Source organism: Sarcophilus harrisii, chromosome 3 (assembly GCF_902635505.1).
Source record: "Sarcophilus harrisii chromosome 3, mSarHar1.11, whole genome shotgun sequence".
Taxonomy (NCBI): domain Eukaryota; kingdom Metazoa; phylum Chordata; class Mammalia; order Dasyuromorphia; family Dasyuridae; genus Sarcophilus; species Sarcophilus harrisii.
Window position 1 is genome coordinate 592,713,450 of NC_045428.1, and position 21,461 is coordinate 592,734,910.

At 42.3% G+C, this 21,461-nt stretch overlaps 2 protein-coding genes and 1 pseudogene across 2 annotated transcripts in view; all 3 read right to left on the reverse strand.

Annotated features, from left to right (window-relative positions):
* LOC100928542 (zinc finger protein 260-like) overlaps positions 1-18,575 on the reverse strand; it is a 75,537-nt gene extending 56,962 nt beyond the window's left edge. Inside the window, exon 1 of the mRNA XM_031963846.1 lies at positions 18,504-18,575. The gene's annotated coding sequence lies outside the window, so the exon portion shown is untranslated. The remainder of the gene's footprint in view (positions 1-18,503) is intronic.
* The window catches only part of LOC100928802, a 56,923-nt pseudogene extending 38,347 nt beyond the window's left edge, over positions 1-18,576 (reverse strand).
* On the reverse strand, positions 395-20,597 carry LOC105749947 (zinc finger protein 665-like). The gene is made up of 2 exons (XM_012545759.3): positions 18,504-20,597; positions 395-3,357 (listed from the first exon to the last, which is right to left on the reverse strand). The coding sequence occupies exons 1-2, from the start codon at positions 18,808-18,810 to the stop codon at positions 782-784; spliced, it is 2,883 nt and encodes a 960-aa protein (XP_012401213.2). The 5' UTR covers positions 18,811-20,597; the 3' UTR covers positions 395-781.
* Between the last annotated feature and the right edge of the window lie 864 nt (positions 20,598-21,461).

Genomic DNA, 21,461 nt, shown 5'->3' on the forward strand with positions numbered 1-21,461 from the left:
ACAAGGAAATAAATTAAACAATGAAAGAAGAAAACAAAAAAAAAAAATAAGTCTTTGCCTCAAGGAGTTCACAATCTAATAAGGGAAACTGTACAAAGAAGATAAAGGAATAGAGGAAGGAGGTACTTGTGGGAACATGATAAAATGTTAATTCTGAGCCACCAAGCTCTTAATATAGTTGTCATTTGTTCTGTTATGATAAGTGCTGAAATTAGACTTCAGTTCAAGGCTGGCCTTGGATACTGGCTGTGGGACTGTAGGCAAGTCACTCAGCTTTCTCATCTGGAAACTGGCAATACTAATACTCCCTGCCTACCTTACAAGGTTGTTTTGAGGATCAAAAGAGATAAGCTTTTTGTCAACCTTAAAGGCCATAGAGAAATGTCAGCCCTCATCACTGGGCTTTTTTTTTTTTTCTTTTCTCAGTATGAATAGATGGTGAACAAAGTGGGAGAAGTTTATGAACATTATCCCCTGCTTCTTGACTCTTATAAAGCTGCTTTCCGGTATGAATTTTCTGATGACATAGAACAGGTCCCATAATCATAATTATAAGGCTTTGCAGTAGTATGAATCATCTGGTTTTAAACAAGGTCTAGAACCATCAAGACTTTACCATTTTTGTTTCTTCCTAAGAGTTCGATGAAGTATGGATCATCTGATGTTAAGTTGGGGACACTAACTAAAGGTTTCCTGCATTGATTATATTCAGAATTATTTTCTCCAGTATTCATCCTTGGATATACATTAGGATCTTGGAATAAAGGATTTCACAATGCTGCTAATGTGTTTCTTCAGAATGAGTCTTCTGATGTCTGATAAGTACCGAGTTCTGAGTAAATGCTTTCTCACATACCTCACATTTATAAGGCTTTTCTTTAGTATGAATGCTCTGATGCTTGAAAACTCCGGATAACTTTTTGAATGCTTTCCCACATTCATTACATTTATATGGTTTTCCACCAGAATGGGTCTTTCGATGCTTAATAAGATTTGAATCATGATTGAAGCCTTTCCCACATTCCTTACATTTATAAGGCTTCTCTCCAGTATGCGTATTCAGATGTTTCTTTAAGTGGAACCTCTGAGTGAAGGCTTTCTCGCATTCCTTACATTTAAAAGGTTTCTCTCCAGTGTGAATCTTCTGGTGTCGAATAAGGTTCGAGCTCTGCTTGAAGGCTTTCCCACATTCATCACATTTATAAGGATTCTCTCCAGTATGAATCCTCTGGTGCTTAACAAGGCCTGACCCATGACTGAAGGTTTTCCCACATTCATTACACGTATATGGCTTCTCTCCGGTATGGATCATCTGATGTACAATCAAGTTTAAGCTCCGAGTGAAGGCTTTCCCACACTCATTGCACGTGTAAGGCTTCTCTCCAGTGTGAATCCTCTGATGGACAATAAGAGCTGAACTCTCAATGAAGCCTTTCCCACATTCACCACATTTGTAAGGCTTCTCTCCAGTATGGATCATCTGATGGGCAATAAGACTTGAACTCAGAATAAAGGCTTTTCCACATTCGTTGCATTTATAAGGCTTCTCTCCACTATGTATCCTCTGGTGTTTAACGAGGACCGAGCTCTGACTAAAGGCTTTGCCACATTCGTTACATTTATAAGGTTTCTCTCCAGTATGGATCCGCTGGTGTCGAACAAGATCTGAGATGTGACTGAAGCTTTTCCCACATTCGTTACATTTATAAGGCTTCTCTCCAGTGTGAATCATTTGATGTGAAATGAGATTTGAGCTCTGCCTAAAGGCCTTCCCACATTCATTACATGTGTAAGGCTTTTCTCCAGTATGGATTCTCTGGTGCTTAACAAGGGCTGAGCTTTGACTGAAGGCTTTCCCACATTCGTCACATTTATATGGTTTCCCTCCAGTATGAATCCTTCGGTGCTTAATAAGATTTGAGCCATGACTGAAGCCTTTCCCACATTCTTTACATTTATGAGGCTTCTCTCCAGTATGTGTATTCAAATGTTGGTTTAGGTGGGACCTCTGGGCAAAAGCTTTCCCACATTCGTTACATTTATAAGACTTCTCTCTCTTATGAGTCTGTTGATGCAAAACAAGGCTTGTGCTTTGAGGAAAGATTTTCCCACACTGGTTACATTTATAAGTTTTCACTCTACCATGGATCTTCAGGTGTTGAGTGAGCTTTGATAATTGAGGGAAGCCTTTGCCACATTGTTCACACTTATAAGGCTTTTCTCCAGTATGGATCATTCGATGTGCAGTCAGACTTGAGCTTCGAATAAAGGCTTTCCCACATTCATCACACTTATAAGGCCTCTCTCCACTATGGATCCTCTGGTGCTTAACAACATCTGAACTCTGACTGAAGGCTCTTCCACATTCATTACATTTAAAAGGCTTCTCTCCAGTATGGATCCTCTGGTGCCTGACAACATCTGAGCTCTGTCTGAAGGCTTTTCCACATTCATTACATTTATAAGGCTTATCTTCAGTGTGGATCTTCTGATGCTTGACAAGGCCTGAATTATAAAAAAAGGCTTTCTCACATATACCACATTTATATGGCTTCTCTCCAGTGTGTATCTTTTGATGTAAAAGGAGGACAGAATTTTTAGCAAATGCTTTTCCACATTCATTACATTTATAAACCTTCACTCTAGTATGGATCTTCTGATGATGAATGACCTTTGGAAAACTAGAGAAGGCTTTTCCACAATCTTTACATTTATAACACTTGTCTCTAGTATGGATCCTCTGGTGCCTAACAAAATCTGAACTCTGCCTGAAGGCCTTCCCACATTCATTACATTTATAAGGCTTTTCTCCAGTATGAATCTTCTGATGTTTAGCACGGCTTGAATTGTAAATGAAGGCTTTCCCACATTCCTCACACTTATATGGCTTCTCTCCAGTATGCATTCTTTGATGTAGAAGAAGAACTGAATTTTGAGTAAACGTTTTCTCACATTCATTACATTTATAAACATTCCCTCTAGCACGGATCTTCTTATGTAGAGCGAGCCTTGAGAATCGAGGGAAGGTTTTCCCATATTCTTTGTATTTATAAGGCTTTTTTCCCATGTGAATCTTCTTGTGATTAACAAAGGTTGAGCTGTGACTGAAGCCACATTCTTTACACTTATAGACTTTCTTTCCAGTTGGAATCTTCTGCCGTTTAATCATTCTTACCTCACTCTTCTGTTTTGCTGGCTGATGCTTTTCCAAGTTCTCACCTTCCCCAAATTCCCCAGGCGTAGAGTAATAAAAGTTTGCCCTTTTGAGTCTTTCAACTTTCACCAATGAGGAGGATTCTTCACCTATTATGATCTCCTTTGGAGTTGCCTCTTTGTTTTTAGTCCTAGGCTCCAAGTCTGAAAAAGATTGATAGAAAGTTTGAATGTTCCCAGTTCTTAGAGCTGGGAGAAAAGAAATTGGGGGTGGGGTAATGCACATGTACATCATATCCAGATGCAAGAGTCACATGGTACTGAGGGCCACCAAACCTGGCGCGATGATCTGTGGAGCCAATGAGCAAAGGCAAAGGAGAACTAGAGAGCGAGAAATGGGAGAGGGACTGATGTGATGTCGGTGTAAAGTGAAAACAGATGATGGAGCATACCAACTAGTCAGATTGGAACGGGAGGTATTCCAAATAATATTCCAAATTAATCTAGTGATTAATACCTGTAACAAAGAGGTTAAAAAAAGGCAGCTGGGCTATACAATGGAAAGAGTGCCGGGCCTGGAATCAGAAAGGTTCATCTTCCTGGGTTCAAATCTGGCCTCAGATATTTACTAGCTATGTGATCTTGAGCAAGTCATTTTAATCTATTTATTTCAGTGCCTCATCTATAAAAATGGAGAAGAAAATGGCAACCCACTCCAGTACCAAAGACTGCCAAGAAAAACCCAAATAAGGTCACAAAGAATCACACACAACTGAAAAGACGGAAAAAACAACAAGGAAAAAAAGGTAAGGGAAAAAGAATGGAAAGAAATATCAGAAGGAGAGCAAAGATAAGGGAAGATCAATTAGATAGGACCAAGTCTTACTTGCCTTAAAGATAAGAGCTTAATGTGGTCCTGAGAGAAGAAACTTCTTTGAAGTTGGAATCAAATCCCAGCCTTTGCTTTCTATCTTTGTGAGAATAGGCAAATAGTTTGGTCTCTTGGGCATAGGTTTCCTTATGTGCAAAAGAAGGATACCAGGAGAGAAGATCTCTTATTCTGTTATTCTGCCATTGGGACGGTAAGTCCTAATTAACCACTATCATCAGATGAGGTATGATTACAGGGCTGGACATTTTGTCAAATGCTTTCCATAAATCACATCACTGAGTCTTTATAAATCACTAAGGTGAGACTATAAAAGGAAGGTTACTTATACAGATGAGGCTCACACAGTGTCTTGCCCAGGGTCAACAAAGAAGTGACTAAGAGCTCAGACGATTCTGGAGGATTGGCCGGTCCCTAGGATCCACCCCAATTTCTAAATAAACCCTCTCTGAACCATCCCTTCTGCAACCTGGAGTTGGTTTTCCCCAGGCCATTTATGGATCTGGATACAGTGTGGGCCCTTGGGAATATGGCTCTTTTTGGCGGGCTCTCCTGGGATTCATTTGTGCTTCACAACTATTCTGGTTACACATGCTTTGAAGTGCTGAGCAGGGTAATGGAATAGCAAGGTGACCACCCTGGCCTTCTAGGGGCAGGACACTATGGGGATCTAAGGGGGGCCAAGGGGAAGATGGCCCAATTCCAAGGGAGGCTCTCAATAAACTGTCGTGACCCTGACAACAAGGTTCAGTTCAAGAGGCTGGGGTGGGGGGGAAGAGGTGGAGGGGCCAGGTAGGAGAACCATGTCCCAAAGACAGAGCAAGGTCAGCCACAGCAAATTCTACAGACAAGTTGAAAAAGGAGCCTGAGAAAAAGCCTTAACTCTGGAGCATGTGTTCTCATTTAAGTATGAGCTCTCCAGACAGACTCCAGACTCTGATCCCCAAGATGAAGACCTCAGGGGCAGGCAGGAGTCCCCCACTTTCAAAGAAGCCCTTGCCCTCTGTACTCTCAGAGCCCATCTGCCCCCTGTCCTGTCCTCTGCACCAGAAAGAACAAACCTAATCCCTTCTTTAGGCAACAGCCATAGATGAGTTCCTTCAAATGATCTTTCCTGGGTTGGGACTCAGGGCGCTTCAGCATCCAGATATTCCTCATAACAAAACAGAAGCAAATGCTAAAAGCTAGCATTTGTGAAATCCTTTAAGGCTTACAAAGCCCTTTAAAAAATATCTCCTCATCATGACTACAACTCTGAGAAGTAGGTATTATTATTATGCCCAGTTTAGGGATGAGGAGACCTGATAATTGGGGCCATCACGACCACATTCATGGAAGCAATTTTTCTCAATTACAAGCAAAGGTAAAGAGAGATTTTGGGGGGCATATCAAGCTGACTTATGCTTCAAATCCCCTAAAATCCCAAACATTTTCTGGGAAGAAGCACTGTATAAAGCTGCCTCCCTCCCCTGATTCTCTGCTGCATTTTCTTCTTACATCCCAACTCCCATGCTCTAGAATGTCAAGATTCTTTGGTATTCTGAAGATTTAAGGAGCACACTCTCAAGCCCTTAATTTTTTTTTTACCACTCATCAATGGGCTTTTATAAAAGTGAATATGCTATAACCCACCCATCATGAAATCATCTTATATCTTATGCAATCCTTCTCTTTCTCACCCCCTTTCCCACCTCTTTAATATCAGAGTAGCATTTAATCTTCACCAGTTCTTGTTCACTCTCTTGTTTTCCATATTTTTTCCCAATTCCACAGAGAGAGGCTCAGTAAGAATATCTTCCAACACTTTCCAGACCCAAGGATGTGATTCATATGTGTAGAATGACTTGAAGTGTTATAAAGGTCATCTAGGGATCTCTTACTATTCTTTTTTTTTCCACTTTTCTTGGGGAGCAAATCCTTGTTAGCATTTCTGGTCCATCACTTCCAATGTAAACATTGTTTTCTTTATCCAGAAAACAGAAGGAAAATGAAAACTGATTTTCAATTATTAGCAACATATCCACGCCTAAAAGTGGCTTTTCTTTAAGTCTTGTTTCCCCTCCAAATATAGAGCTAAAGAAACAAATACCTAACCAACCAAATATGTCCTTAGCTTCTCTCATCAACCTCAACTTATTCTAACCTACAGAATCCCCTATACTATTTTTCTAATTTAATTAACTTTATTTTTGCAATTAAATTAACCTTTACTTTAAAGAGTTACATTTTATGCAGTACAATATTCAGGGGACAGTCAAAAATCAATCTCCTCACATTTGATATTTTGTCCATTCTTGGGTTAATCCTATTTTACAGTTAAATCAAATCAAGCTTTACTATGTCTCAGCTCTCAAAATAGACTGCTTGCTTACTGATGATTTGAGAAAATATTGAAAAAGACATGAAGAAAAAACACTATGTAAGCTATATATCATTCTAATCACATAAAAGCAGATTTTTAAATCAAAGAGATTTTTAAAAGTCAAAGAGATTGTACATATATATAGAAGAAAAGTAAATATAACCAATTGCCCTGTAAAACAAATCTTAAAATGAATTGTTTCCATACAGGACCTTGCTTTCAAGTTTTGTATTTCTTCTTCTCTTATTTTAGTTAGAACTATCTATATTAGTCTACGATAAGAGCGCCTGTGTCTTTCAAACAATCTATATTTAAATTATATTTAAATGCAAACTATTCTACATAAATAGAATAGTTATTTATGGATTAAATTCCTTTTTAAATGATCATGATTTTATATTCTATCAGTAAAAGTCACTGGAGGTTGGTCTGCTAAGAAAGAAAGCATCCATTATACCTCTCTATACTCACCTAAGGTTAAAAGGAGAGAGGGAAGAGATCATAAAGTAGGTAAATGTTAAAATAAAATTGGTCAACTTATACTGACTCATCTTTCATTTGAGAGTTCCTAAATCTAATTCAGAAAAGAATGAGTTTAAATAATGTTTATACTTCTTTTGAACAGACTCATTTTTCATCCAAGAACAAAAGAACTGTTGGAAAACTACAAAAATCCTAAAGTCTCAAATTACAACGACTGATCTGATATAGTTGGTTATCAGTAAGTCTCATTTTTGTTTCCCTTTCCTCCAAATGTTCCTTTCAGAGTAACTAACAGTAACAGCGTACCAATACAATGAATAGGAAATGGATCAATATATTGTAGCACATAGACATAATGTATGATTACTGCACCATGAAAAGCAGAATGAAGAATTCAAAGAAACCTAGGAAGACTTAGGAGTGAAAGCAGCAGAACCAGCAAAATAATATACACAATAACAGCACTGTCAATCAAGCTTAGCTCCAGAAAGGAGTTAAGCAAATGGACTTTCCTTAGAAAGCTATCAAATGTACCTTCCATAGAAGTGGCTGGTGATGGTGAATGTTGCATATACTGTCAGACTCAGTCAATAATCACAATATCATTGCTGATAATTATTTTTCTTTTTAAATATTTTTTATAATGGAATATTAAGAAAATGGGAAAGTGAGGAAGATAGTTGCAAACAAAGGAAGTTTTTCCATAATAAAAGAAAAATCTGATATCTCCCCCCATCCCTAACCCAGATAAAAACCCTTCTGAATTGTCAATGATTACAGAAGTGTTAAATTTCATCAAGTTTCATCAATTACTAATGAAGTATGATCAACTTAGCAAAAGCAACATTACCAGGTCAAATAGCAGATGAGTTTATTTCCCACAGTATATGTAAACTAAATATGAAAGGGGGAAAACTTATCAATAGCATAATTGGCACAAATAAAATAAATACATACATTTTATATTGCATTAATAGTGGAAATGCTCTTACAGATCTTGAGATCATTCTTTGTTGAATATTAGATCGATAAAATAAGCAATATGGTTAAACATGCAAAAAAAAAAAAAAGCAGAAATGGAAGCTATGTATCAGGCATCTTCACGACCAAAACCCTATAACTCCACCTTTTTAAAATGTTCTTCTGTCCTGCCCATCAGCCTGACTCACAGCAAGAACAAATTCTGGCACAGTTAACTCTTGAGGTGCTATAGCAACCATCTTCCAATGAGGGACAGCGGCTGGAACAGTCTTTTTGAAATATATTCTGTGTGAAGCACCATGGGAATTATACAGGAGGGACAGCTGTTACTAGCCCTTGTGGTACGTGATGAGTTCTTTATCATTCTTGTTAGATGTCTTGTTTCTTTGTCGATAATGGCATTGAAATAAGCAAAAACAAAAACAAACAAACAAACAAAAAACAACTCTGAATTCCCTTAGTCGATGGGTTAATACTTTAAAGACATTTGGTAAAAATCCAATTTTTTCTTCTACCACTTCCAAGAGTTCCACTCTATCAAAGGCAGTTACCTTTTTATAAGAAACAGAATAATGACCAATAGGTTTTGTGAGTTTTCTGACTAAGTATCAGTAAAATGGCTCGTTGCTTCAACTGTTGAAAGGCTCCCAAGCCCATCTGCCAACAATCAAGGAACACAAGGAGCCCCAGAGATAGAAGATGAAGGATTACAGAGTCCCAGTCACGGTGGGTCCTGGCCTTTCCTGGCTCCCCGGCCAGCAGGTCACTCACCTTTCCCAACCAGACTCATAGGGCCCGGGAGAGTTAAATTCCCACCCTTAGTTTTAGAGAAATCTGTGACACTGACATTCCTTCTCAGGCACACAACTTTGCTTCACCTTCTGTATGACTATTCTTGAAAGGTCAGTTGTTGGAGTGGAGGAATTGTGGATACCTGTTCCTACACAGGCTACAGTTGACTGTGGAGCCTCCATAAACACTCCCTTGGGGTTTAGAGACGGACTACTCTAGTCAGAGTTAGCAAGAAGGACTTCTAGGTTCCCCCACTCAAAACAGGAACGGACAGGAGAGTATCCCCTTCTCTCCTCCCCAAATCCCCGCTCTAAGAGTGCCCTGGAGATCCCAGAGCAAACAAGATCAAGATCACAGGTTAAAGGCAAAAAGCAGAGGATAGGAGGTCATATCCAGCCCTTAAGCTCAGCTCAGCCCAGGCAAAAGAGCCTGAACCAAATGAATCTGGAGCCCCCATCCCCAGCATCGCACTCCCCACAAGCAGGAAGACAACAGTCCCGGAGCTCTAGGCAGCCTCTGAAGGCAGTAGGGGGCCCAGCCCTGGATGGAGAGGAGGCCACCAAATCCAGCTCTCCCCCAAACCTCCTCAACAGTCAGAATTCTAATCGGCAAAATCACTAAGCCATGGGAGACATTCATGGAGCCCGGGCGGCTTTGGGGAAGGCAGAAGTGCTTGTGCACAAGTCCAGCTGGGAGCCTCCCAGCACCAGGGACAGATCGAGAGAACCGGGTACAGGAGGGGACCTGGCTGCTCCATGACTTACCCTGCAGAGCTGGGGCACAGACAGGACCATCAGCTCTAAGAACAACTTCCAACAAGTGAACCAGTCCCATGGCTCTCAAGCCTGAAGGGAATGAGCCAGACCAAAGGAACTCGCCAAACCGACAGTGAACAAGTCCAGTGAAACTCCCAATCTGACATAATCTGAAGGAATTTTGGAACTTAATCTTGTAAAATTCAGACCAGGAAGGCAATAAACAGAACTCCCCCAGATCATTCCATTGGGAAAGCCCCATCCAGAGCTGAGAAAGCAGAAGAAAAGGACAGAAACTCAAGCCAGACATTTATCCCCTTCACCCCTCCAAACGTGCAGAGCCCAGCATTAAGGCCCAAAGTCGAGAAGCTGACTGGAAGAATGAAAAAGAAGAAAAAGAAAGAGGAAAAAAAATGTCCATAAAGAGCTATAATGGTGGCTGAAATACTCAAGAAACAAAGAAGAGAATGACTTGAAAACATTTACAAGTAAAATCTCAAAGAAAAAGACAGCAGGGGCACATGTTCAATAAGGATTCACAAAAGAGTTAAAAAAGGAACTAAAAAATTAATTTAAAAAACAAATGATGGCAGTAGAGGGGAAAATAGGGAAAAGAGCCAAGGGCTAGGGAAGAAAGGTAAGAAAAGAAAATTAACAGTTTAGGGAAAATGTTAAAAAAACCTTTTTGAAGAAAACCCTTTTCAAAAATGAGAATTAGATTAATGGAAGCAGATGACTCCATGAAACACCAAGAGACAACACCAAGCAAAAAAATTGAAAACCTCATAGAAAAAACAATTGACCCGAAAAACAGATCAAATTGAAAAATCAATGGATCACCCAAAAGTCATCATCAACAACAAAAGAATCTAGACAATATTTTTCAAGGAATCATTAAAAAAAACTCTGGGAAAAATATAGTAAGCAGTCCAAAATAATTCATGTACCATGGAGTCACAATCAGGATCACAGAAGATCTGGCTAAATCTAGCAGCCATTAGTAAAAAAAAAAAAAAAAAAAAAAAAAAAAAAGAGCAAAGGGGTTAAAATATGATATCCCAGAAGATACAGGATCTAGGCTTACATCCAAGAATAACAAACTTAACAAAACTGAATATTATCCCATGGGAGACAAGGGGGAGAAGAAATGGACCTTTAATTGAAGAGAGGACTTCCAAACATGCCTGAGACAAGTAGAAACAACCCAAAGACCAGAGCCAAAAAGAAAATTTAATATACAAAGGAATCCAGATAGACATGAAAAAGTAATCATGAGTTAAAAAAAAAAGACTAACAGAAATAAAATTAAACTATATTTTCATATGAAGAGATATACCTTTAGATTCCTAAATGAACTTTATCATTACTAGGGTCATAAAGGAAATCTAAGCAGAAGACCTGATGGTGATTCTTTTGTGCTTAGATGATCTAAAAAGAAGAATGGGTTGGAGAGGGAAGAATGACGAAAATTATTTCCCACAAATGAGGTGTAAAAAGATTACATGCAAAAAGAAGGGGGCGCCAGGAAGGAATAGACTAAAAACCTCACTCTTCTCTGCATTGGGTAAAGGAAGAAAAAATACACAACACAAATCTGGGTACAAAAATATAAGTAACTGAACAAGCAAATGGGAACAATCCAGGAACAGAAATAATACACAAAAGAGTTTAAATAAGGGTTTGGAGCACAATCTATTACACTTCAGCTGAAGTAAAAAAAAAAAAACAGAGGTAGTAGTCATGACTTCAGACAAAGCAAAAGCAAAATTATACCCAATAAAGAGATAAGTAAGCACAGACAGCACATTTGGCTAAAAGACAATGAATTAATATCAATATTAGGCATGTGTCAGATGACATAGCATCTTAATTTTTAAAGGAAAGATTTAAAGAATTACAGGAAGAATTGATAGTTAAATTATAATAATGAGGGAATCTCAATTTATCCCTTTCAGACCTAGGTAAATAGAACCAAAAAAAAAAAAAAAAAGTAGAATCATTAGAAAAGTCTAATATAAAAGTTATCTGGGAAATTTTGAAAGGGGAATGGAAACTATACATGGTACCTTCTTAAAATTAACTATGTGTTAGCACATAAAATCTTCATAAACAAATGCAGAAAAGCAGATATTAACTGCATCTTTTACTGACCCTAACATAATAAAATTACATTCCATAAAGGGTTGTTGAAACGAAGATTAAAAATGGACTGGGAAACTGTATTGCTGAGTTGCATGAGCAATAAGAGGGCAGAGGAGACGTTTACTCCAATTCCCCATGACTTCCCAAACAGCTCCAAAACAAAAAAGATAAAAGCAAATTCAACTACTTCAATAGTCAAGGACACCCAGAATCCAAAAGAAATTAACCCCCCTCTCCAATAAAACCCCAGAAGTTGATACTCACTGACCTGAGCTCACTCAGAGCCCTCCCTTACCACCATGCTACCAGGGAATGATAGAGGCTCACCATCTCCTTCCTATTTCCACTGATGTAGAGGCTGGGAAGTTTGGTGTGCCCTCAACAGCCACAACCCTCCAGAACCAAACACAGAGCTGCCGGTGCCAGCAGAATCTGGGCCCAAAAACTAAGGGACAGAGGAGAGGCCCCAAGATGGCAGAGCTGGACCCCAACCACACCAGGGAAGGACCCCGCAGGGCTCCCTTCTGACAGCCACAATTCCACTGAGGCAGCAGCGAACCACAGATGAGCCAGTGCAAGAGGAGGCTCGAATGCTGAGATCCAGGCTCCTTAGAAACGCTAATCGAGAAGGGAAGAAGTCAGGAAACCAGGGAGGGTCAAAAAATCTACAAATGCCAAAGGTTTAAAGAAGAAATCTTAAAGACCTACAACACAAACAGATCAATCAACAGGAAAAACAGTAACGGGGGGGAAATAGGTCCTCCAGATTCAGTAAATGAGTTGCAGGCACCTATGAATCAAAGCTTGAGCAGACAGAAGATCTGTGGAATTTGAGAAGACAGAGGCACAACAAGCTATTTCCGAATGTTAATTATGGGAGTGGAATTTATATCTTGCACAGCAAAAATAATGAACAGAATAAAAAAATTTGAATGAATTAGAAAGCGTCACCAAAGAAACAAAAGAGAGAACAATAAACGGAATGAAAAATACAGAAGTGAAAGACAACCTAGAGGAAGAGAAGCAAAAACAAAAAAACACTAAAATGTGCTCACTATGCAAGCAAAGCATTTGGAGCTCAAAGACAACATGTGAAGAAGTTATCTAATAATCACAGGTCTCCCAGAAAAACACAACAGGACAAAAAAACCTTAACACCACAATGAGGTTAATAAGAGAAGATAACTGCCCAGAACTTCAAAGAAAATGAAATTCTAATTACAAGAATTCAGAGATTATTTCTAGAAAAAAAGGCCCAATGTACAAACTGTAAGACACAGTGGTTAAATTTAACACTCTAATTCAGCAACAAGTTCTTCAAGCCGTCAGGAGAGACCAGAGCGTACAAAGTAAAGGACATCTGAAAAGCACAAGATTATTCAGTACTCTCTAGAAAAAGGAAAAGAGAATGGAATAATATTTATTCTGAATAAATTATTTAATTTTATAATTTATATTATTTATATGTTTTATGTTGTTATATATTTATATACATTATAATTTATATTATTATTGACTAATTTTATTAATTTATAATATAATATAATTTAAATAATAATAAATAAATAAAATAATTAAATATTCAGAATATTTATTCCAAAGAGCAATAGAGCTCAGGATGCAGCCCAGGATGGCCTAGGTTACAAACCGGAGCTTAACTATATAGGTCAAAAGATGGACTTTCAATAATAAAGAAGAGTTGAAATATTTTTATAAAGAAAACCAGAAGTGAAGAAATTATTTGCTTCTTGAATACTTCAAAAACCAGAATTGAGGCAAAAATGAATAAATCAGGCAGTGATAGCAATAAAGTGACAACAGAAAAACCAGTAAGAGACATCTCTGAAGTTACCCAAGGAGGCAATGTTGAAGGAAGAAATCTGGTACAGCTAAAGGAAAGGGACAGAGAGTGGACATTAGAAACAGAATCAAGCAAAACCTACTAAAACAAAGCAGTCAGTGTCTATTTTGTGGGACTACACTGAAAGGTACATGAAAAGAAGCAGAGAAAGGGAACAGGGAGGAGTGAGTGATGAACTAGTGATAAGGGAAAGGGGACCTCTGTGATCGCAGAAAGAGAACAGCCTAAAGGAAAGGGGTGCAAAGAGGGGCAAAGATTGAGGTGGGGGGGAGGCCTTAATTTGGAGTGAGGGGTCTCCATTGATGAATGCTCCCAGGGGTGAAGGGAGCTGAGGACCTTGGACATAAAGAGGCCTCTGGGATTTGGTGTCTGGGAAGTCTACTTGACCTGGGAGTGAGGGAGTCCGGTGAGGACCAGGGAGAGGGGCCTAACCTTGGGCATCATCTTCTCTGACCCCTGCAATAATGGGCACAGTTCTAGGAGCAAGACCCAGGAAGGGGGAATCCCTCAGGTAAGTCCTACAGGACCCTGGCAGAGAGATGTCTAACAAATACAGAGAAAAGAGAGAGGCCGGCTAACTTTGGAGTTCAGGTATCAGACAATGAGCAGCTAGAGTAACAGAGTGTGGAGGAATCCTTTTGAGAGAGGGGTACGAAAAATGAAATTAGAAAACCAGTGAACAGGACTAACTGAAGGGGAGGAAAGGAGAATCTACTTGACTCAAAGGAAAAATGAGGCAGAAGAAATATATCAGCAGATAAAAGATAAAAGGAGGAGAGAGGAACAAGTACACAAAACACTGAAGGGAAAGGGTAACAAAGAGAAAAGGAACTTGGGGTACAGAGAGAACCAGTGGGAACAGGGACACTTTTAAAAGGAAAAGGTGAAAGTAAATAATTGAAGGAACATAATGCTGTGTTTGTAAGCAGAAGGAAGAAAAAAACGTAACTGGAAAAATAAACCTAGAAAACAAAACAGTTTTGCTCCTGGAGGAAAAGGGAGCCATGAACTTTACTGCATGGGGGACAGCCAACTTCCCCTGAGCATGGGGGCGACCGACCTCCCCTGAGCATGGGGGACGGCCAACTTCCCCTGAGCATGGGGGAGCACTTTTTGACTACGTGGAGGACAGACAGGAGCCAGAGGGACTGGAGGCGAGGAGATGTGAGGTCCTTCAGGGGGGCATCCCTCAGGATCTTGTCCCGACCTCGTTACTTGGCTTGGGGATCTCATCTGTTCCTGATTTGGGGAACGGCATTTCTTTAGGGGGTCCAGCAAACCATCCAGGGGCAGCTAGGTGACACAGAGGATAAAACAATGGGCCCAGAGTCAGGAAGAGCTAAGTTCAAATTCAGCGTCAGACATTAGCTATGTGACCCTGGGCAAATCCTGTGACCCCACTTACCTCAGTTTCCTCATCTGTAAAATGAGCTGGAGAAGGAAATGACTAATCACACCAAGAAAACCCCAACTGGGGTCTCAAAGGGTTAGACATGCCTGAAATAAACACTCTCAGATGAGTGGGTGGGGGTGGGGGGAGGCTCTGGAGATTTCAGGAGTGATGAATGGATTTGGAAAAGCTGGTGAGGGGACCATGAATCAACAGGGAGCTATGGAAGAACTGCCTGAGCCCAGGGAGGACCCAAGAAGCCCAGGGTCGGAGGCTCTCCGTTTTCTCCTGAAGCACATAAATAGGAGCAAACACAGTGGCTGTGGCAGTGACCCGGGGCTGAGGTTTGGCAGAGTTCTGGTAAGGGGCACGGAGTTCTAGAGCACAGGATGGTACAGAGCTGAACTTGTTCACCAAGGGGTCCAGTTGGAGCCAGAGGGGATGAAGGAATCTTAGAACTCTTCTACACGAGAAATGTGCCTTGTGTGCAGCTCAGATGGGGTGTAGGTAGGAAGCAAGAATACAATGCATTCTAATGTGGAAAAAATAATATTTTTAGTTTATTTGTCATAAAGACAATAGAGAGCCATTAGATCTTCTTGAGCAAAAGAGTGACATGATCAGAAGAGGATTTAAGGAATATCAATTAATTTGAGAGATGGATGCTAGAAGACTAATTGGAAAGTCACTAAAATATTCCAGGTACCTCTTACTAGCATCTGGGGCTGCTTATTAATAGAAGGAGGAAGAAGAATTAGGAACCACATTGGAATAAATTCAGAAAGAAGTAGCAATGGAAGGAGACACCCACACTAAGAACAGTAGACTAGCAGAAGGAAGTTTTCTGGTACATTTGTTTCACAAATATCTAAAAATACACCAGACTGTCCTAATTAGAAAATCCAAGAAAAACCACAGTAGATTATTATTCTAGCACAACTCAGATAAGCTTAGAAAATAAATATTTAATTGGGGAAAAGAAATATAAGAACAATTCTCCAACTGGTTAAAAAAAAGGGTCAAAGGATATGAAAAGGCAATTTCCACCAGAAGAAATCTAGGGCTATATAAATAGCTCTATGAACACATGCTATCTATCACTAAAGAATTAAAAAGGCAAATTCAAGCAACTCTGATCTTCCATAGATGAAAGAAAATGATCAGCATTGGAAGACTGAGGCACATCAGTTCAAGATTGGGGGGAAGGGGGTGAACCAGTCCAGCCATTCTTGAAAGCAATTTAGAATGATACCCCAAAAGTTACTTAATTTGGGCATTTCCACAGAATTTCCATTAGTAGCCTTATACCTCAAAAAGATCAAAGAAAGAAAAAAACCCAGTGGAACAAAAATACTTATAGCAGCTCTGTATAGTAGCAAAGATCTGGAAAGGGAGAGAGGGGCAGTGGGAATAATTTGAAGGATGAATGAACAAACTGTATTATGAATAACAGAAATACAGTAATCCATTAAGAAATGATGAAAAGGATGGCTTCAGAGTAACTTGGGAAGACTTGTATGATTTGATAAAAAAGGAGATGAACAGAACCAGAAACACAATTTATATAATAACAAATAATTTTGGAAGATTTAGGAATTCTGATCAATGAAAAGACCAATCATGAATCCAAAAGATCTATAACAAAGACCGTTACCCAGCTCCTAACTCGGAAGTGATGGGCTCAAAGTTGTAGGATGAGCTATACGTTTTACATGGTCAGTGTGGGAATTTATTTTGCCTTTCTCTGCTTACTTCTTACAAGAATTTTGTTTTCCTTTTCTTTCCCCCAGTGAGACAGAGGGAGGTGGAAAGAGAGAATAAATGCTTGTTAATTTTGATTGAATTTATTTTTTTCTTAAGGACATGTAATAAATTCTGCAAACTTTCTCACACAATACAAACCTTATCCAATATGAGAGGATTCATAAAGGAGAGGAAAATTAGCCAAACTAGTCCTGGCTATATGAATACATATTAAATATATTTCCTGTAACATTGTTAGAGGAGAGGAGTTGTTCTATTTTGTAAGATATTTTCATTTAATGAGGGAACTTAAAACAATCATATGCACTGTTATAATTAATGAGCTCAATTTGCAATCTGACATTTTCTTATTGAAAATATTGCCTAAGGACTGAAATCTACCTCACCTTCCCATGTTTCTCTTTCTGATCCTAATTCTTTATCACACCGTTTTTCTCTGTGCTCTCTGTCTCCTAATCCTACTCTTCATGTACAGTGACTTCTGATCAGCAAAGGTCTCTTGAAGGAAGTGACTCAAATTGAGGAAGCTTCGGTGTAAAGGATTTGAGAAGCATCTCAGGCCCAGAGAACCGGCCGTGTGGTCAGAGTCCACAGAGAGGAGATGGAACAAGGCAGCCGTTTGGGACAGAACACTGAGAATGGAGGGGGAGTCATACGATGCCGTCTGGGAAGACTGTTGAGAGTCAGAGTGGGATAAATGCCAGTGTACAAACCAGGGAGTGTTGAGAGCGGGGAGAGTGTTTTGTTAATTTATCCATAAAGCAACAGGGAAACCCAGCAGTGTGGGAAGGATGGCACTGGTTAAGAGTCAGACTCTGTTCCGGAGGCCTATTTGAGAAGGAAGGGCCAGGGGTCAGAAAAGTCAGTTAGGAGACTGGTCACAGTGGCCCAGGTTAGAAGTGAGGAGAGTTGGGCCCAACCACTCAGTCCTGGGAGCCAGAGGGTCTCCCCTTCTCAGGTACCCTTTGAGCTACACACTCCCTGCCTCCCTCTCCCTGAAATGCTTCCGATAAGAAAGGTCCAAAAGCAGCCGGGACACAGGACCTATGGCCCAGAACAACAGCGCGGGACTGAACTGGTCAATGGTCAAGGTGAGGGAGAGAGAAAGCCATGGGTGCGAGGGGGGAGAGCTGAGGGCTGGAGGACACAGTAAGCACAAACAAGGGCAGAGGTCCTGAGACGGAGGAAGAGGTGGAAGGACAAAGGGAGAGGCCGTAACCAGGGGTGTGGAGCCCTTCTGTGTGGGGCCGGGTACCCCGGAATTGGTGGGGAGACAAAGGCTGGGCCATGCCCTGAACTCCCCTAGAAACAAGGCTGAGCTGGGCTGGGCGCAGGCTGCTTGGGGCCTGCCATGTGCTGGGTGAAGGAGAAGCCTCGAGGCAGCATCATGGACGAGTGCTGGGGGTCAGGGATGTTACCCTGCTCTCCAGAGGGAATGCTCAGGGGGCTGGCAGGCCCCCCAGGGTAAATTGGAGATGGGCTCAGAGAAGGTACGAAGAATGGGGAGGACAAGGAAAGATTCCTGCAGAAGGCGGGCCTTTAGCTGGGCCTGAGGAGGAGCCAGGGAATCCCAGGGAGAGAAATAAGGGGGTACAAGGTTCATCCACGAAGAGGAGCCACGAGGGGCAAGGGCCCCCCCTCAGGGAAACCCAAGGGGCACAGGGAAATTCTGGAAAGGGCAAGGGCAGGGAGACGTACTCCGATCCCCCCGGGGTGATCAGGAGCTATGGGAGAGCAGCCAGCCCTGGAGAAGGTGGTGAGGCAGGCAGAGCAGGGTCCCTCTCAGGGCCAGAAGACGACGAGGGTGGGAAGGAAAGGCAGCACCGGTCCCCTCTGAGCTACGCGTGCCAGGGGTGTCACTGAGAGGGGCCCAAAGCGGGGCCAAAGCCCTGGGGCCACACACTGACCATAACCGGTTCTGGCTCTCGTACCTGGGGAGCGCGCTTTTCCTGCAGCAGTCTGTCTGGCAGCTTCCTCTGTGGTCTTAGCGCTCAGTTCCAAATCTGAAAAACAGCAAGAAAAACGGTGAATGTCACTGAGACAAGGAAAAGAAAGGCTACTTTGGGACCTACTATGGGAATGGTGGTCAGGAAGCACGCTGCCTTGTGCTCCCATCCTGACCCTGGGCCAAGGGGTCTGAGGCAAGTGGCAACGCAAGAGCCTGAAGGAGCTGGAGACAGACCCTGGCTTTCTCCCCCTGCAGAGGGTGAGGAGAGACCAGCTCGAATACCTAAACATGAGATGTCCAAGAGAAATAGATACGGACAGCACTCACCCCTGGAGAGAAAGCAAAATGAATCCACAGCAAAGGACGGAGGGAGGGAGGGAGAACATCTCAAGATGAACAGAATTAAGGGGACCCCTCTGGAACAGGACGCAGCTGCCGGGCTCCCACGGGGCGCTCTTCAGCCCGGCCCTGGATTTCTTTCCTTGCTCAGTCTGGGGGCCATGGCCCCAGTGCATCCCCAGCACTATCAGAGCCTCCATGGACAAGAACCCTTCAATGTCCAGCCCCTGGCCTTCTTACACGCAAAGTCTCTGGACCAGGCCGCCCAGCCTCTGCCTGCTCCTTTCCTTTGTGAGGCCGTCCCCTAAGGCCTCCCAGGAGACCCCCCCCCAAGGCAGGCCGAGCCTCAAGGGAGGACGGGGACAGCCTAACTTCTTGCCTAATGTGATGGATCCTTTGACAGGATCCCCTCCTCTCTAACCTGCTACCCATCCCCCAATTCTTCCTCTGAGCCATTCAAAGACTGGCATTTTGGGAAGGAGGGAGAGGAGAGAGGAAGGAAGGGGAGATGCAGGACACATTGTTTAAGTCTGAACTCCAATACCTTTTTAATACTAGACAACAACCCAAACCCCAACCCTTGGTCTGTAGCTTTTGCAGATTTCTGAAGTATAAATACTCAATTAGCTCCTCTGGCATCCATACGGTCCCTGCCCTTGGTTCCCACCACAAAGAGTGACTCTGAGCCCGTTGGGGGCCTTCTTGTCTCTGATCTCACTAGGCACAGGCTCGCCTCGGTCTATTCCGGTACAGACCCTTTTGGTCACCCGGAAGGACCGCCCAATTCACAGTCCCATCAAAGCCCATCAGTCATTTTCCGCTCTTGTCAATTTTATCAATTTGAAGCTAGTGAAAAGGAAGGGAGATGAAGGATAAGACCTGAGAGGGTGGTGGGATCAAGGAAACTTGGGCTGAACTTTACGGACACATCTGGCTACCCCAGCACTTCTTTCTTTTCCTCTAATTCCCTCTAAGCATCGCATCCTTGCTAAACTCCAGGCGCAGCAAAGTCCAGCCCCATCCTCACCTCCTGGCACTTAGAAAAATCTCCAGTGGGTTCCTCCCTGCTCCTCCCTGTGCCCCCAAGAGGCGAAGCTCTTGTCCCGGCAGGCTCTGGTAGCGCCAGGAAGAAAATGTGAGGCAAGCTAAGGAGACGCCAGTTCCATTATCTCCCAGGTTTAAGAATCTCTGGATACACTCAAAACCCCCTCTAAGGAACCTGGAAACTTCACTATCAACAGAGCAGGTAATTCTCGCCTCACTGAAAAGACCTGAGGAAGGGGAGGGCCCTGGGGCTGGTTAGTGGACATTTCTGAGGAAGTTTTTCCTTCAGAGAATCTTACACCTGTCCCCTACCTCCTGGCTCTGGGGCCAAACAGAGCCAACCTCCTCTCACTTCCCCCGGGCAGCCAGCAAGACTGCCTCCCAGCTTGTGTTGGGTGCACATTGCCACGTCCTTCCGCAATCCTCACAGGATCGAGACGGGGGATCTTCAGCACACCGGGCACCCCTTCTGGACTCCCACGCTATCAAGGTGGAGACTGGAACCAAACACCACGAATGCTGATGAGGGCAGGGACATATGAGACCCACACCCCCCATTCGCTGTGTGCTCAGGCTCTGACACACCAAATGAGCCCTCTTTGGGGGCTGCTGTATCACATGGCCGATTCCTACTGAATTCTACTCTCTCCTAAAACGCCCCAACTTAAGTCAGAATCACCGCTACCAACCATGATCCCCCCGGACTGCTGCCCCCCCCACCAGCCCCCGAATGTATCAAGGTCCTTTGGGCCCTGCCTGTCACTTGCACATTCATTCTGCTTTCCATCTGTGCCTTTATCAAAGTGAAATGCAAGAAACAGGATTGACTCTGGCCGGGAAAAGAGTCACCTCTTCCATGGAGATTGGAGTAAAGGGACAGACAGGGCAGGAGGGGGATGGGGCAGATGGGGAGAGGGAGTTCCCAGGGAGTGGTCTCCATCTTCAAAGTAAAATCCAAAGCAAACAGGGTGGGCAGGAAGAAGGGAATAATCCTGGAAGACAGAAAAAAGCTCTGGAACATGTGCTGTGCAAAATGGGTTCTAGAACGACTTCAGGAGGTGCTTTGCCTTGCTGCGCCGCGGGCTGGGGTGGGAGAAGAACATCCAAATGCACAATGGACCCACCAGTGTGGCTACATGAAGCTGTCCATCTCTGGTCAGCGTAAGAGTGAGACGGAGCAAAACAAGTGAGCATAACCAATAACAAGTATAATAGTCATTTATCTCAGTTTCCCCATCTGTAAAATGGGGATCACAACAGTCCTCCCAGGAGGTTGTGAGAATCAAATGAAATATTTGTAAAGTGCTTAGCACAGGCCCCAGCACACAGGAGAACCTAAACAAGGGTATGTTTGCTTCTTTCCTTCCTCATCCCTCTCTTCTTCCTTCCTCCTTCTAGCAAATGCAATTTAGTGAACAGACAGGCTTAGAAAAGCTAGTGCTTTAAGGCTGGTAAAATATTTTGCAACTTTAACCTCATTTTAGTCTCACAACAGTCCTGGAAAGAGAACACTCATTATCCTAATTCTACAGAGAAGGAAATTTAGAGCGACACCGAG

Coding starts and splice junctions, on each gene's coding strand:
- LOC105749947 (XM_012545759.3), bottom strand. CDS start 18,810: ATGTTTAGGTATTCGAGCTGGTCTCTCCTCACCCTCTGCAGGGGGAGA. Junction 3,358..18,503: donor AGGAAAAGCGCGCTCCCCAG/GTACGAGAGCCA, acceptor AATCTTTTTCAG/ACTTGGAGCCTAGGACTAAA.